The sequence below is a fragment of the Chlorocebus sabaeus genome, chromosome 11, assembly GCF_047675955.1.
Source record: "Chlorocebus sabaeus isolate Y175 chromosome 11, mChlSab1.0.hap1, whole genome shotgun sequence".
Lineage (NCBI taxonomy): Eukaryota > Metazoa > Chordata > Mammalia > Primates > Cercopithecidae > Chlorocebus > Chlorocebus sabaeus.
In genome coordinates this window covers 110,455,555-110,473,449 of record NC_132914.1, presented here as the reverse complement: position 1 = coordinate 110,473,449, position 17,895 = coordinate 110,455,555, and the positions used below count along the sequence as shown (strand labels likewise).

The window sequence follows — 17,895 nt, the reverse complement described above, 5'->3', positions numbered from 1 at the left end:
ACTGCACTTCAGCCTGAGTGACAAAGCACCCTGTCTCTAAAATAATAAAATTCAGTAAACAAGGAAATGAACAAAATAAAGATTGTGATAACTTCTGTGAGTGCAGAAAACTGGGTGTTAATAGTGCAGATAGGGGTAATGGCTACTTTACATGGACAGTCTCTGAGGAGGGCAAATTTGGACACCTGTAATCTCATTTGATTCCTTTATCAATGGGGTTGGTATAATTAGTCCCATTTTACAAATGAGACTGAAGCTCAAAGAGAGGAAGGGAATTGCTGCAGACAGTGGAGCTGGTTGGGCGTGGAGGCTCACACCTGTAATCCCAGTACTTTGGGAGGCTGAGTTAGGTGGATCACTTGAGGTCAGGAGTTCAAGACCAGCGAGGCCAACACGGTGAAACCCCATCCTTACCCAAAATGCAAAAATTAGCCAGGTGTGATGCTTGCATGTAGTCCCAGGTACTCAGGTGGCTGAGGCAGGAGAATCACTGGAACCCATTAGGTGGAGGTTACAGTGAGCCAAGATTGCACTACTGCACTCCAGCCTAGGTGACAGAGGGAGACTGTCTCAAAGGAGAAAAAGGGGCTGGGCATGGTGGCTCATACCTGTAATCCCAGCACTCTGGGAGGCGAAGGCGGGTAGATCACTTGAGGTTAGAAGTTCGAGACCAGCCTGGCCAACGTGGTGAAACCCCATTTCTACTAAAAGTACAAAAATTAGCCGGGCGTGTTGGTGGGCACCTGTAGTCCCAGCTACTCGGGAGGCTGAGGCAGGAGAATCAATTGAACCTGAGAGGCAGAGGTTGCAGTGAGCCGAGATTGTGCCATTGTACTCCAGCCTGGGCGACAGAGCGAGACTCTGTCTCAAAAAATAAAAAAAGATCTGAGTGGCTGAGTGGGTATTAAGCTCAGGTTGTCCTGATCTCAAAAAAGTTTTTTTTTGTTTTGAGACGGGGCTTGCTCTGTCACTCAGGCCAGAGAGCAGTGGTGCCATCATAGCTCACTGCAGCCTCAACCTCCCAGACTCAAGCAATCCTCTCACCTCAGCCTCTGAAGTAGCTGGGACCACAGGCGTGTGCCACCATCCCTGGCTCATTTTTTAATTTTTTTGTAGCGATGGGGTCTTACTGTGTTACCCAAGTTGGTCTCAAACTCCTGGGCTTAAACGATCCTCCTACCTCAGCCTCCCAAAGTGTTGGGATTACAGGTGTGAGCCAGTTTACCAGGCCACGGATTTTGTCTTCCCCACTGGCATGTGCTTTCTGAGGACGGGGCACTGTAGAAAGATTGAGGGGTTGGCGCAGGGCTGGGGGGTTTCAGTCTCTGCTCAAGGGATACTGTATGGTGGGCAGAGCTCTTAGCAAAAATTGGTGAGAAGGCCAGAGGCTCAGAGATAAGAAATCTCACTTCCAGTCTGGTGTTGGTGGGAGTTCAGAGAGGGCTTGTGGAGGAGATGGAACTGTGGTTTGACAAAGCATTTAAAAAATTATAATGAAATACACACAACCTAAACTTTACTGTCTTAACTTGTTGTTGTTGTTGTTGTTGTTGTTGTTGTTGTTTGAGATGGAGTCTCACTTTGTCACCCAGGCTGGAGTGCCGTGGTATGATCTTGGCTCACTGCAACCTCCGCCTCCTGGGTTCAAGTGATTCTCCTGCCTCAGCCTCCAGAGTAGCTGGGACTACAGGTGCATGTCACCACGCCCAGCTAAATGTTGTATTTTTAGTAGAGACGGGGTTTCCCCATGTTGACCAGGCTGGTCATGAATTCCTGACCTCAAGTGATCCACCTACCTCGGCCTCCCAACATGCTGGGATTACAGGCATGAGCCACCACACCTGGCCAGACTTGCAGTTGAACAATGACATTCCTATCACATTAATCTGAATAAGGCTGCTCATAGCCAGTGCTGGCGCAGGCTTATGAGAATTGCTTTTCCCATTCCTGGTGGGAGTGTATATAGGTAGAGCTTAGCCAGGGCATTTTGGCAAAATCCAGCAATGTTCAAGATCCCCTGTCAGGGTCTTGACCATTTCTTTTGGACTGTACTATTTTGTTGGGCTTTTGTTGACTTCCAGTTGCCAGTTTATTGTTCTAGAACCACTTATAAGCATAGTAGGCTAGAGGTGCTGGGGAACTAAAACCTCCATCTAGCAGTCCTCACCCAGTGGCTGATGGGAGTTGGTGTATAAATACTCCAGCTCCCTTGCCTCCTGATTAAGCTCGTGGTGGTGGTAACTGGCTCAACCCAGCCTTCATTGGCAGCTATCCCTTCTCTGTACCACTTCTTTTCTTCTATTTCTTTTATTTTTTTTATTTTGAGATAGGGTCTCACTCTGTCACCCAGGCTGGAGTGCAGTGGCACAATCGTAGCTCCCTGCAACCTCGACCTTCCAGGCTCAGGTGCTCCTCCTACCTCCTTCTCCTGAGTAGTTGGGACTACAGGTGTATGCCACCAAGCCCAGCTAATTTTTTTGTATTTCTTGTAGAGATGAGGTTTTGCCATGCCTGGTCTCAAACTCCTGAGGTCAAGTGATCCTGCAGCCTTGGCCTCCCAAAATGCTGCAGTTATAGGCATCAGCCACTGCACCCGGGCCCACTTCCCTTTCTTTACGTTTGTGTTCCTTAGCTCTCCCAAACATGCTATGTCCCTCTCAATCTTTGTCTCTAAGTCAGCTTCTGGAGGAACCCAGATCAGGATACCCTCTGACTCAGCACTTTTACTTCTCAGATCCTCTCTGACAACATTTTTCTCACATGTACTCAGAGAATAATGTGTGAGGAAGTTCATTGGCTATATTGAAAAATTGGGCATCCCCAAATGCCCAGAAGGGAAATGTTTACCTCAGTGATATATCACCCATAGTACAAAATACTCTGCTGCAGTAAAAGACTCTGCGGGGAGGCAGGGGAGAACAATGGACTCTAGAGCTCAAACTGCCTGGGTTCCAACCCTGACCCTCCCACTGAGTGCACACGGACATTGTCTCAGTCTCCTTATCTGTTTAATGGGCATGATAATAGTTCCTTCCTTGCAGATTGTTGTGCAGAGTAATTGAGACACATTTTTTTTTTTTTTTTTTTTTTTTTTTTGAGACGAGATCTCACTCTATTCCCCAGGCTAAATACGGTACTGCAGCCTCAACCTCCCGGGCTCAGGTGATCCTCCCACCTCAGTCTCCTGAGTAGCTGGGACTATAAGTGCACATTACCATGCCTAGCTAATTTTTTATTTATTCTTTTTTGCAGAGATGGAGTCTTGCTATGTTGCCCAGGCTGGTCTTGAAATCCTGGGCTCAAGCAATCCTCCCACCTCAACCTCCCAAAGTGCTGGGATTATAGGCATGAGCCACTGCCCCTAGTCATCATAGAATTATTGTACAGATTAATTGAGATACATTTTAAGCTCTTAGCACTATGCTTCGCATATAGAAATCACTATAGTATGTTTCGAATTTTATTATGTGTATTAAGGTATATTAACATTATCTATATATATGTAATGGTAAAAGCAAATTATAGAAACAAGAGATTTGGGATGGATCCATTTCTGTTAAACAAAACAAAGTGTATAATAAGGTATATATACAAATGTAATTGATCTGAGAAATGTCTGTAAGGATGTGCTTCAAACTAATTATGGTGGGACCACTGGAGAGGGGGGATTACGGAGGGCAGGGATAAGAAAGCGGAATTTAGAAATCTTTATGTATTTAAATATATATATATATATATATATATATGTATTCATGAATTACTTGTGTCAATTTCAAGCAGACATTTATTTTTTAAATTAAAAGTGCATACATAGTTGGCACCCAGAGGGTATGGTGGCCTTGGAGACCAGGCTGAAGGGACATTATATTTAGCTGCCTAGATGGGCCTAGTCCAGTCCTCAGGGAGGTCTCTGCCCCTGATGTCCCCCTCCCTGTCTTCCTGCAGTGTCGCAAGGTGTGTGCCCTGAATGTCTCTGACCGCTGTGACTTCATCCGGACCAACCCCGACTGCCACAGTGATGGGGGCTACCTGGACTACCTGGAAGGCATCTTCTGCCACTTCCCTCCCAACCTCCTCCCTCTGGCTGTCACCCTCTATGTGAGGCCCTGCCCCGGGGGGCTGGTGAGAGGGGCTGGTGTCCCCAGCTGGACTTGACTCTCTCCTCCCCGCCGGCTCCTCACCCAGGTTTCCTGGCTGCTCTACCTGTTTCTGATTCTGGGAGTCACCGCGGCCAAGTTGTGAGTTTGGCTCTGGGCCCCGGTCTGGCTTATCAATGGGAGGAGGGGTCCCAGGAGGCTGACATCCGCTCACCCTGGGTTTGGGGGAAGGATAGGGGTCCGGGGCCAGTCACTATGGAAATATTTCCTGTCTGCTTTTTCTCCGTAGTTTCTGCCCCAACTTGTCGGCCATTTCCACCACGCTCAAGCTCTCCCACAACGTGGCAGTATCCTTTTGTCCAGTGCACCCTGGAGGGAGGGCAGTGGTGGGGAGGCTGGGGGAGAGGGTTGTGGCTCGTGGCCCAGGGAAGGCCTGGGTGGGCTGCAGCTGCGATCCTGGCCTGCCTTGACATGCTCCCCACATGGCGTCACCTTCCTGGCATTTGGGAATGGTGCACCTGACATCTTCAGTGCCCTGGTGGCCTTCTCCGACCCGCACACAGCCGGCCTGGCCCTTGGGGCACTGTTTGGTGAGAGCAGCCCCGGTGAGGGGGGTGGGGGAGGCAGCAGGAGAGGACGCAGGGTGACTGAGCTCTGGCCTCCTCTCCCCAGGCGCTGGCGTGCTGGTTACCACGGTGGTGGCCGGAGGCATCACCATCCTACACCCCTTCATGGCTGCCTCCAGGCCCTTCTTCAGGGACATCGTTTTCTACATGGTGGCTGTGTTCCTGACCTTCATCATGCTCTTCCGTGGCAGGATCACGATGGCATGGGCTCTGGGTGAGCAGCTGTGGGGCTCAGGAGGGAGATCCCAGGGCTGATGGGCAGGAGGTTTAGGAGGTGCCTGGGACAGAGAGATGTGAGGGGTGGTCAGTGGGGGGCTTGATTTGATTACAAGTGACAGAAACCCTCCTCAAGCTGGCTTGAGCAAAAATGGGAACATGTGGGTCACATAACCAAAGAGGCCCTGCAGAGCTGGGGGCTGGGGAGGAAGTATTCAAAAGTTTCACAATTTTTTGGCCAGGCGTGATGGCTCACTCCTATCATCCCAGCAGTTTGAGAGTCTAAGGCAGGAGGATCACTTTGGTTCAGGAGTTTGAGACCAGCCTGGGCAACATAGTGAGACTACATCTCTACAAAAAAGAAAAAACTTAGCTGGGCATGGTGGTGGTGCGTTCCTGTGGCCCCAGTTACTCTAGAAGCTAGGGCAGGAGGATCCCTTGAGCCTAGGAGTTCGAGACTGCAGTGACCCATGATTGTGCCACGGCACTCCAGCCTGGGCAACAGAGCAAGACTCTGTCTCAAAAAAAATTTTTTTTTCATAATTTCCAATTTTAACAAGCAGTACAGGTGGGATGCTAACTGGGGCCACCTGGATCATGGCAGCATACATGTTCCATTCAGATGGCTCAAGGGGTGTGAATGGAGGGACAATTTGTGCAGAAGGATAACGAAACCAACAAGGGACACTGAATTGCGAGATACCCAGGGGCCAGCAACAGTGGGAGCTGTGCCCTGGAAGCACAGAGTGGGACATCTACCCTTAGCACTTGAATGGGGTCCTGGAGGTCACTCTGTGTGCCTGGCGTTACCTCCTCAATTGTAAGGGAGACAGGAAGGGAGATGGTCCTGGAAGGTGGGAGCAAGGAGTGGGGAGCTCAAGGAAAAGACCATTTACCCACCGGTACCAGGCCGGGCTAACACAGATGGCCACCGCTAAAATGCACCAGTGATAGATAGAACTACTGCCAGCCTTTGTTCTCTGGGCCTGCAGCCAGGACACCACTTGGTGACGGCCTGCATCACCCTATCTGCAGGTTACCTGGGCTTGTATGTGTTCTATGTGGTCACTGTGATTCTCTGCACCTGGATCTACCGATGGCAACGGAGAGGATCCCTGGTCTACTCCATGCCAGTTACTCCAGGTAAGAGTCTACATCGGACTCCAGAGAGGATCTGTGGGGACTGGGAGCCTCTGTGCCCTTCACTGCTACCGTGGGTCTCTTGAGACCATTGTCCCCGCAAAAGTCATCTCCTCTTCATGCTTTTTCTACTCATTCTGCTGAGGTCCCGCCTCCATGCTTCCACTAGTGCCCATGAGCCTCCTCATCGCGGGCTGGCTCAAGTGCACTCCTTCCTCCTCTATGCAGTTGCCAGGGCCATCTCTCTAAGAATCGCCGCTGCTCCCTGCTCTGATGGATCCCACCACTTTCAGGGTAAAACCCAAATGCTGCCATGACAGGGACACTGAGAAATAAAAAGTAAATACAAAGAAATCAGTAATATTCAAACATAGTCATATACACAAATACACGCACACACACATGCACCCAGCATACATACACAACTCACACCCATATATAAATACATGCACACATACACGCACACACATACACAAATACACGACTCACATATCTGTGCACACATATACATGCACACACATACACCTAACATATACATAGACAAATACATGCACACATACACAACACACACATACACAAATACATGCACACACATATACAATACACACACACAAATATGTGTACATATACAACACACACATATACAAATACATGCACACACATATACAACCCACACACACAATATACACACACACATATAAAGATACAAACCATACACATACACATATACAAATACATGCACACACATACACAACACACATACGAATAGATGCGCACACACATGCAATGCACAAATACATGCACACATACACAACATGTACACACACAAACGTACACACAACACTATATGAATACATGCACACACACACAGATACACAACACATACAAACTTTCATGCACATACAACACACACAAATATATGAGCACACATTCGACACACAGATACGTGCACACACATATACAAATATGTGGACACACATATTTGTGTCCACATAACGCTTCCAACACACAAAAATACGTGCATACACACAACACACACATATACAAATATGTATACACACAGCACACACATATGCAACACATACATGCACACACACATGCAACACAAATACATGCATGCACATACACAACACACAAACATAAATGCACACAAATACACAACATATACGTACACAAATTCATACACACATACACAACACACACAAATGCATGCACACACAAATACACAGCACATGGTACACATACACAAATCCATGCACCTATACAACACACATATACAAATACATGCACACACACACAAACAAATACATGAATACAGATACATAACACACATGCAACGTACTCAGAGGCAGAATCAGGGCTACAGCTGACTGACTTCTCACTCGAGGTGGGCCATTTTTCTTTCAGGCCCCTCCTTACAGGTCCCAGGCCTCTCAGCATCCACAGGCCTCCTGAGAAGAGAAAAATAGTATAGGTTCCAGATTCTGAAAAGGACAGCACTGAAGTCAATAAATGTTTGAGTTGTGTTTTTGAATGGCCCTATTAATTTTAGCATTATAGCTGCATGCTTACATTTGGCCATGTTTGATGAGTTAGACTTTTTCACTGTGTAAGAATTCCTGAGCATGTATTCAGACTGCTAGAAATCCAAAATAAAGAAGGCCTGGACATGGCTGGGCGCAGTGGTGCATGCCTGTGATGCCATCGCTTTAGGAGCTGAGGCAGGTAGACTGCTGAAGCCAGGAGTTTGAGACCAGCCTGGCCAACATAGCAAGACTCCATCTCTAAAAAATTTTTTTAAATTAGCTGGGCATAGTCTCAGCTACTCGGGAGGCTGAGGTGGGAGGATAGAGTGAGCCCAGGAGGTCGAGGCTGCAGTGAGCCATGATCATGCCACTGCACTCCAGCCTGGGTGACAGACAAAGATCCTGTCCCAAATAACTAAGTAAATAAGATAGCCTGAACACTTGCACCCCTAAACTTGCTCTGTCCCAGTGTGCTCCCTTGAGAACGGTCTGGGTTCTGTATGTAGCTGGGCCTCTCTCCTGCAGAGATCCTCTCAGACTCCGAGGAGGACCGGGTATCTTCTAATAGCAACAGCTATGACTACGGTGAGTCCATGCCCTGTGCCCAGCCGGGGTGGGGGTAACAGGGAAAGGCTGGGGGTGGAAAGATGGGTCCCTCCAAGACCTGGGCTCCAGGAATGAAGCTCCAAATTGGCCCCACCTCTCACTGCAGCTCAGGTGAGCCAAGGGCCAGGGTTGTCTGCCCTCTGTTGGGGGCTGGGCTTTGCCTCCTCCCCTAGGGCTGGGAGGACTGGTGGGATGGAGCAGGGAAGGTTTCCTGGAGACCAAGTCAGCTGCAGGCACACCTCACCACCCGACCCCCTGCACACAGGTGACGAGTACCGGCCGCTGTTCTTCTACCAGGAGACCACGGCTCAGATCCTGGCCCGGGCCCTCAATCCCCTGGATTACATGAAGTGGAGAAGGAAGTCAGCATACTGGAAAGCCCTCAAGGTCTTCAAGGTAGGGGGGGTCCTGGAGCCAGGCTCACAGCCTTGTGAGAGCGGCAAGACAGTGGTCACGCTACCCTCTCCAGCTCTGTGAGGGGGAGGGCATGGGGTCCACTGAGACCCTCTCAGAATACATGACTTAGGATTTGATGGGGAAACTGAGGCATGGAGCTTGGCTGATGACTTGACCTGGGGCTCTGCCCTCTAGTGGCCCCCAAAGACATCCATATCCTAACCTCTGAAACCTGGGAATATGTTACCTTTATGGCAGAAAGGCCTTTGCAGATGTGATTAAAGATCTTGAGATGAGCCTGGCTTATATCCAGTGGGCCCAGTGTCATCACAGGGGTTGGCACAGGGAAAGAGGGAGGCAGGAGGGTCAGAGTCAGAGACTGAGAAGTGGCGACAGGAGCACAGGGTGGAATGATGTGGGCCAGGAAGGCAGGCGGCCCCTGGAAGCTGGAAGGACCCTCATTCTCCCCTAGAGCTTCCAGAAGGAACAGCCCTGCTAACAACTTGACTTCAGGACTTCTGCCCTCCAGAACTGTCCAAGAATACATTTGTGCTGTTGACAGTCGCTCTGTTTGTGGTCATTTGTCCCAGTAGCTAGAGGCAACCGGGCACTTAGCCTGGGACCCGCACACAGTCCATGCTTCAGCAACACACGGCTGAGCTCTTGAGTCACTGAATTCTGTCTGTGGCATCTGGGATTCAGGCTTCCCTGCCGACACTCTCCCACCTCTGCCCCCTTGACAGCTGCCCGTGGAGTTCCTGCTGCTTCTCACAGTCCCTGTCGTGGACCCAGACAAGGATGACCGGAACTGGAAACGGCCCCTCAACTGTCTGCATCTGGTTATCAGCCCCCTGGTTGTGGTCCTGACCCTGCAGTCGGGGACCTGTGAGTATCCCCTATCCCGGGCCAACCCACCTTCCACCTCCTTCCCACGTTGCGGAGTTTTCTTCCACCCAGGCTGGAGTACAGTGGCACGATCTCAGCTCATTCCAGCCTTCTTCCGCCTCTCGGGTTCAAGTGATCATCCTGTCTCATCCTCCCGGGCAACTGGAATTACAGGCGTGCACTACCGTGCCCGGCTAATTTTTGTATTTTTCGTAGAGACGGGATTTCACCATGATGGCCAGGCTGGTCTTAAATTCCTGACCTCAAGTGATCCGTCCATCTTGGCCTTCCGAAATGCTGGGATTACAGACATGAGCCACCATGCACGGTGGAGTTTTCTTCTCAACCACATGAGGGAGGTTTGGGCTAGAGGCAGAAACCTGGATATACAGCAGGCGCTTACTATGTGCTTGTGCCATAAGGGACACCAGCCTGAAAGTTCACCCAGGGGACCGCCTGCAGTCCGTTGATCCAATCTTGCTGGCCCCAGATGGAGGCTGCAAAACAGGTGACCCCAGGGCCAAATCCAGTCCTCTGGCTTGTTTGCCTGCATTTAAAAATTGGGGGATTTTACATTAAAATCTGGGTTTTGGCTTCTCAAGATCTGGGCCACATTCCTGAAGGCAAAACTGGATGGAGCAGAGAAGGGGCACCCCCTATGGGGTGCCTGCGGCCTGAATCATCACAGTCCCCTCCATTGCCTGTTGGGTGCTCCGGGCTGAGCTTCCTTCCCTCGTTTGTGTTCCCTCGTTTGTGTGACCTGGCTGCTCCCCACTGGCATTTGAATTTTCCCATCTGCCCCAGAATGTCCTTTTCTTTCTTGCCCTGCTCTGGCCAAGGAAATGCTCAGGCTTGTCTGTCGTCTTCTAACTCCTGCTACCCAGGTTTCTTCCTGTTGTCTAACTTTAGTATCTCATGCTGTCTGTTTCCTATCATCTAGGCTCCTCCCCCTCAGCCCGGGGGCATTGCCTGGAGGTGGGAATAGGACTCTGGTGCAAATGCCTGGCTGGGCGTGGTGTTGTGCGCTATAACAGAGTCAGGATGAAACTCCATCGGGATGAAACAGCCTCCTTGCCACATTCCCTGTGAATTTCTCCCCTGGTTTGTGGGAGGATGCAGGCATAGAGGGAAGGAGATAGGAGAAGAGGTGATTGGTAGTGACTCAGAGCCGAAAAGGGCCACCTGCTAGGGCCGTCTGGTTCATCACAGTCCTCCATTCTTCATCCATTCTCTACGGAGCGGGGAAGCCTTGCCTTTCAGGCCAGGGCAAATCCAGGGACTTGCTTTCACAAGCGATGTGACATCTTTATTTATTTTTATGTTATGTTATGTTATGTTATGTTATGTTATGTTATGTTATGTTATTTTGAAATGGAGTCTGACTGTCACCCAGGCCCGAGTACAGTGGCGCGATCTCAGCGCACTCTAACCTCCACCTCCAGGGCTCAAGCAATTCCCCTGCCTCAGCCTCCCGAGTAGCTGGGATTACAGGCACCTGCCACCACGCTTGACTAATTTTTGTATGTGTTGTGGCTTCTTAAAAGAGTGATTCCCACACATCAGTCATTCACAGACCGTCTTCCCAATTTTTCTCTTACTCAGTACTATTACATTTGATATTTTTCTTTGTTTTTCTTGAGACAGAATCTCACTCTGTCACCCAGGCTGGAGTGCAGTGGCACAATCTCGGCTCACTGCAACCACCATCTCTGGGGTAAGCAATCCTCCTGCCTCAGCCTTCTGAGTAGTTGGGACTACAAGCACCTGCCACCATGCCCAGCTGATTTTTGTATTTTTAGTAGAGATGAGGTTTCACCATGTTGGCCAGGCTGGTCTTGAACTCTTGACCTCAGGTGATCCAGCCACCTCGGCCTCCCAAAGTGCTGGGATTATAGGCGTGAGCCACTGCGCTTGGCCACATTTTATATTTTTCTTAAATCAGCTCGTTATGTTGTCCAGGCTGGTCCTGAACTTCTGGGCTCCATTGAGTAGCTGGGACTAAGGCACGCACTATTGCACCCAGCTTCGGACTTTTTTTTTTTTAAAGGCAAATTTATTGAAAAGGAAACTGTGTCACCTGCATCAATAGGAAACTGTAGTAGAATTGCATCATTTCCAATAAATTTAAGGTAGCTGCAAAAATAAACACAATAAATGTAAACCACCGGCAGGGCATGGTGGCTCACGCCCATAATCCCAGCACTTTGGTAGGCTGAGGCAGGAGGATCACTCGAGGTCAGGAGTTCAAGACCAGCCTGGCCAACATGACAAAACCCTGTCTGTATTAAAAATACAAAAACTAGCCAGGCATGGTGATGGGCATCTGTAATCCCAGCTACTTGGGAAGTTGAGACAGGAAAATCACTTGAACCCAGGAGGCAGAGGCTGCAGTGAGCCAAAACTGTACCACTGCACTCCAGCCTGGGTGACAGAGCGAGATTCTGTCTCAAAAAAGAAAAAAAAGAAAGTAAACCGCCTTACTCGGTCCTCCTGATTCAAGACATAAGCTGGAAGCCTGTACTAGGGAGAATAGCAGGTGTCTGAGATGTTCAAGTCCTATTAGCACCAAATGGAAACTTTCTCCTTGATACAATGATAGAACTGAAGAAGGAATCCCTTTCCTGAGAGATGGTTCTGCAGCATAGAGTATCTTGACCACATGACCTTAACACCATCTAGTGGTAGCAGGTGCATCCTGGGGAAAGACTGGTTCCGGCTAAAGCACTCTTGACCCCATCTGGGCTGAGCACTGTCTGGAGGAAACCCCTGGACTGGCTCCCAGCCCGAGGGGGTGCTGTGACTCAAGGTGAGCCTCCCAAGCAGCAGCCTCCAACTTCGCCGTCTCTAGGCCTTCCCAAGAGCCATCTTTGTAAAGTGCTGCTTTTCATATGTTGTGGTCACTCCTCCACTCAAAGACCTCCATGGCTCCCCAGTACCTCTTGGGAAAAATCCATGGCTCTCATTGCGCAGTGGTGCGATCTTGGTCCACTGTACCCTCCACCTCCCAGGTTCAAACGATTCTCCTGCCTCAGTCTCCTAAGTAGCTGGGATTACAGGCAGGTGCCACCACCCCTGGCTAATTTTTGTATTTTTAGTAGAGATGAGGTTTCACTATATTGGCCAGGCTGGTCTTGAACTCCTGACCTTCAGCGATCCGCCAGCCTCAGCTTCCCAAAGTGCTGGGATTATAGGCGTGAGCCACCACACCCGGCCAAGGCCTCTGAGACTCTGAGCCAGCTGCCTCCTACAGCCTTTTCTGTGCTATTCCTGGCGCAGGTCTGCTTGATTCCATCTTACCCAACTCCCCTCTTCCCACAGAGTCCTTGTACCCCTCTCTGCTTAACACTCAGCTCAGATCCTCAGTGTCTTCACGCCCCAGCCACCTCCTAAAATTTCTCTAGCACGGGAGTGGCAAATACATGGAAAGGGCTTCCAACCCAGGCATCTGGATCCAAAGCCAGCACTGAGGTAAAAATCCCATGCTGGCAAAATTATCTCAGGAGCTGGGTCCAGTGGCACACACCTGCAGTCCCAACTACTCAGGAAGCTGAGGTGGGAGGATGGCTTGAGCCCAGGAGTCCGCCACCTCTCAGGACTCAAGTGATCCTTCCACTTTAGCCTCCCAAGTAGCTGGGACCAGAGGTGCCCACCACAACACCCAGCTAATTTTTTTTTTTTTTTTTTTTTGAGATAGAGTCTTGCTCTGTTGCCCAAGCTGGAGTGTGGTGGCGCGATCTTGGCTCATTGCATCCTTCACCTCCTGGGTTCAAGTGATTCCCCTGCCTTAGCCTCCTGAGTAACTGGGACTGCAGGTGTGTGCCACCACCCCCGGCTAATTTTTGTATTTTTAGTAGAGACGGGGTTTTGCCACCTTGGCCAGGCTGGTCTCGAACTCCAGACCTCAGGTGATCCGCCCACCTCAGCTTCCCCAAGTGCTGGGATTACAGGTGTGAGCCACCGCGCCCAGTCTAATTTTTGTATTTTTTGTAGAGGTGGGGTCGCACCATGTTGCCCAGGCTGGTCTTGAACTCCTGGGCTCAAGACCTGCATGCCGTGGCCTCCCAAAGTGCTGGGATTATAGGTATGAGTCACTGCGCCCGGCCTTCTCACATAATTCTTAAGCCCACTGACATTTGGGAGCCATGAGCTAGACTAAAAAAAGAACAAACGAAGGGTCTTGATGCAGGTAGATGAGCATTTGAACCATTCATTGTCTTTAAGACCAGTACCGACTCCTAGTGGTGAAAAGGGTGATGTGTGGGGAATTCTAGAGTGTTCTCCTCACCTTAGGGTATCTCCCTTTGGTGTTTAATATGAAGCCTCTGGAACCTTCATATTTGTTAATGGATTGGATGATAGAGTAGACTTACTTGGGTACCTCTTAGTGGGGAGGCTGGGTCTGACCCTCAGGTTCATCTCATGGAGCAATGCCATCCACTGGTAATGCCTGGCTGGAGGGGGCTGCCTGGAAATGCAGTTGCATGGAAGTATTGTGCTTGATTAGTGATGTCTGCCACAGAGGTGGAAGAGGGTGATGGTGTTAGTGGTTCTAGCCATTCCTATCCTAGTTCCACAGCAACAGGCTGGAGAGAGTCATTTTTGTGTGTCTCTATTGTCTTTCAAATGTGACTAACTTGAGGGCAGGGGCTGCATTTTTAATTTTTCTGTCCCCTTGAAGTGTCTAGGACAGGGCTGGGCAGATCGCAAGCATCTACCTGACATCCAAACAGTCCGTTGTAAGTGGGTGTTGAGGCAGCTGGGAAGGTACCAGGTCCCTTTCTGTCCCTTTGCAGATGGTGTCTATGAGATAGGCGGCCTCGTTCCTGTCTGGGTTGTGGTGGTGATCGCAGGCACAGCTTTGGCTTCAGTGACCTTTTTTGCCACATCTGACAGCCAGCCCCCCAGGCTTCACTGGGTAAGAAGCCCGGGCTCTCTGAGATGGGGGGAGAGGGATACTGAGGTCTCCCACGCAGATGTCCTGTCTGCATCTTTGAGGCACTTTGACCAGTTTGATCAGGAGTCGCACAAAGACAGGTAACTGAACTTTAAAGCTGCTTTTGAGAGTTTTTGTTTCTGCGCAGGGTTGTTTTTTTTGTTTTTATGGTTTTTTTTTGGTAATAGCTTAATTTTGTTGAGATGTAATTCACATACCATGCAATTTACCCATTTAAAGTATACAATTTAATGTTTTTTATTATAGTTACAGAGTTGTGTAATCATCACAGTCAATTTTAGAGAATTTCATCACCCCAAAAAGAGACCTCATGCCCATGAGTCACTCCCCGTTTCCCCACCCCCCACATAGCCTCTGGCAACCACGACTCCACTCTCTGTCTCTGTGGGTTTGCCTATCACAGACATTTTATATAAATAGAATCCTACAATATGTGATTTCCTTTTTTTCGAGACAGGGTCTCCCTCTGCTGTCCAGGCTGGAGTTCAGTGGTGCAATCATTGCTCACTGCAGCCTCGACCTCCTGGGCTGAAGCCATCCTCCCACCTCAGCCTCCCGAGTAGATGGGACTACAGGCACCAGCCACCACACCCAGCTAATTTCTGTATGTTTTTTATAAAGACAAGGTCTCACTATGTTGCCCAGACTACTCTTAAACTCCTGGCCTCAAGCAATCCTCCTGCCTCAGCTTCCCAAAGCGCTAGGATTACGGGCGTGAGCCACTGCGCCTAGCCTTGGGTTTCCAAAGACATTCCAGGGATAGTATGGTATGGCCTTTGTGGGTGTCTTTTTCCATTTTCCCTAGTCTATGCACTCTAAGGAATATTTAGGGAGTTTGTCCAGAGACTTTTTCCTTAAAAGTTTACTTAATATTAAATTAGCTGGACGTGGTGGCAGGCGCCTGTAATCTCAGCTACTCAGGAGGCTGAGGCAGGAGAATCACTTGAACCCAGGAGGCAGAGGTTGCAGTGAGCTGAGATCGCATCATGGCACTTCACCCTGGGTGATAGAGTGAGACTCCGTTTCAAAAAAAAAAAATGTTTACTTAATATTTTTATTTTGGCTGGGCTTGGTGGCTCATACCTGTAATCCCAACACTTTGGGAGGCCGAGACGGGTGGATCACCTGAGATCAGGAGTTCTAGACCAGTCTGGCCAACATGTTGAAACCCTGTCTCTACTAAAAATAGAAAAATTAGCTGGACATGGTCGTGGGCACCTGTAATCCCAGCTACTTGGGTGGCTGAGGCAGGAGAATCGCTTGAACCCAGGAGGTGGAGGTTGCAGTGAGCCGAGATCGCGCCGCTGCATTCCAGCCTGGACAACAGAGTGAGACATCATCCTAAAAAAAAAAAAGTTTATTTAGAATTTTCATTTTTTAGTACTTAGTGATTTTTTTAAATTTTAGTTTTTACTTTTGGAAACTCTCAGTGAATGTACCACCCGAAGGGTGTTGAATTTTCAGCAAATGGATCATTTAGGGAAGTTGCTTTTTACTACTTAGGGAAAATTGTCTTTCACTATTTTTTCAAGTACCGATGTGTGCCACAACATGGATGACCCTTGAAAACATGATGCTGAGTGAGAGAAGACTGAAGCAGAGGCTCACACCCTGTGGGATTCCGTTGTTGTGAAATGTCCATGAGGCACATTCCGAGACAGAGAGAGCAGAGTGGTGGTCGCGCTGGGCTGGCGGGCTGGGGCTGGGGAGTGACTGCTTAGGAGTACAGGGATACTTTTGGGGATGAGGGGTGGTGTTTGGTTCATAGACTGGAAATCTGATGAAAGTGATAGGGAACCCTTTCCAGACAAAATAGTATTTTTTTTTTTTTTAGTATATGAAAGGGAAGATTTTTTGGTTTTGTTTTGTTTTTTGTTTTTTTTTTTTTTTTGAGACAGAGTCTCACTCAGTCGCCCAGGCTGGAGTACACTGGCACGATCTAGGCTCATTGCAACTTCTGCCTCCCGGCTTCAAGCGATTCTCCCACCTCAGCTTCTCGAGTAGCTGGCATTACAGGTGTGTGACACCAGCCCGACCAATTTTTGTATTTTTAGTAAAGACAAGGTTTCACCTTGTTGGCCAGGTTGGTCTTGAACTCCTCATCTCAGGTGATCTGCCCGCCTCAGCCTCCCATAGTACTGCGATTACAGGCGTGAGCCACCATGCGTGGCCTGAAAGGGAGTTTGTTAAGGAAAAAAGAAAATAATATTGAACTCAACGTTTTATTGAGCACTAACTATGTGCAGGCACCAATGCTTATAGTGACGTGTTTTATACTCATAATAAGCTCATGAGGTAGATTCTGTTACCCCTTTCACAGGTGAGGAACTGAGGCTGTGTCCCTGTTGGGGCTGGCCTTGGTCCCACAGCAAACCATTCCCTCCGCAGCTCTTTGCTTTCCTGGGCTTTCTGACCAGCGCTCTGTGGATCAACGCGGCCGCCACAGAGGTGGTGAACATCTTGCGGTCCCTGGGCGTGGTCTTCCGACTGAGCAACACCGTGCTGGGGCTCACGCTGCTGGCCTGGGGGAACAGCATTGGAGGTGACTCAGGGCTGGGTGGGGTTGAGTGGGGGATCAGTGCGGCCACATCTTAGCTCTTTCCTCCCCCAGCCAGAGTCGCATCCGGGCAGGGGTGTCCAGGGTGTCTGCCCTCTGCACCTGTGCAGTGTCCCCTGTCACTGTGGAGTGGCCAGCATTGGGGTGAGATGGTCCTGACTGCAGTTGGACCAAGAAACTCTATAGAGGCCCCTGCCGCTTCCCCACCCTCTGATGCGGGGATGCTCGGTGGCTCCCAGAGTTCAGGCAGGACGTGGATCCCATTGCAGCCAGCCATGCTTGATGTGTACACGGGTGTGTGACATGCGGGCATTCACACTTATATACATACACCCTTGCCTAGCTGTAGCAGCCAGGTACGGTTGGCCAGTTTATGCACTGCTCTAGAGCATCCAGACAAGAGGATGAAGGAGCTGAAATCTAGCCCCTCCTGCACTCACCTTTTTGAGCATCTTCTTCTAATTCATGTGGAGGTGCTGTGCATGTTAGCAGCAGATGAGACTTTGAAAAATTGGTAACTGTGGGTTTTTTTGTTTTTTTGTTCTTTTTTTTTTGAGATGGAGTCTTGCTCTGTTGCCCAGGCTGGAGTGCAATGGTGTGATCTTGGCTCATTGCTGCAACCTCTGCCTCGCAGGTTCAAGCAATTCTCCTGCCTCAGCCTCCTCAATAGCTGGGATTATAGGCGCCCACCACCACACCCGGCTAATTTTTGTATTTTTAGTAGAGACGGGGTTTCATCATGTTGGCCAGGCTGGTCTCGAACTCCTGACCTCAGGTGATCCATCTATCTTGGCCTCCCAAAGTGCTGGGATTACAGGCGTGAGCCACTGTGCCCAGCTGGTAGCCGCGTTTTTCACACCTGCGAAGTTGTTGCTGGTGGGAAAGAGTGGGG

At 49.5% G+C, this 17,895-nt stretch overlaps 1 protein-coding gene across 2 annotated transcripts in view; it reads left to right on the top strand.

Annotated features, from left to right (window-relative positions):
- Positions 1-17,895, top strand: part of SLC8B1 (solute carrier family 8 member B1) — a 38,556-nt gene that overhangs the window by 10,512 nt on the left and 10,149 nt on the right. The window contains exons 3-13 of one of the 2 annotated variants that reach the window (XM_073021138.1): positions 3,946-4,098; positions 4,186-4,238; positions 4,387-4,445; positions 4,583-4,687; positions 4,770-4,937; positions 5,975-6,082; positions 8,131-8,190; positions 8,477-8,607; positions 9,351-9,492; positions 14,286-14,407; positions 16,835-16,988. In XM_073021138.1, coding sequence (XP_072877239.1) covers positions 3,946-4,098; positions 4,186-4,238; positions 4,387-4,445; positions 4,583-4,687; positions 4,770-4,937; positions 5,975-6,082; positions 8,131-8,190; positions 8,477-8,607; positions 9,351-9,492; positions 14,286-14,407; positions 16,835-16,988 — 1,255 coding nt within the window. The remainder of the gene's footprint in view (positions 1-3,945; positions 4,099-4,185; positions 4,239-4,386; positions 4,446-4,582; positions 4,688-4,769; positions 4,938-5,974; positions 6,083-8,130; positions 8,191-8,476; positions 8,608-9,350; positions 9,493-14,285; positions 14,408-16,834; positions 16,989-17,895) is intronic. The other variant, XM_073021139.1, reaches the window with a different exon arrangement.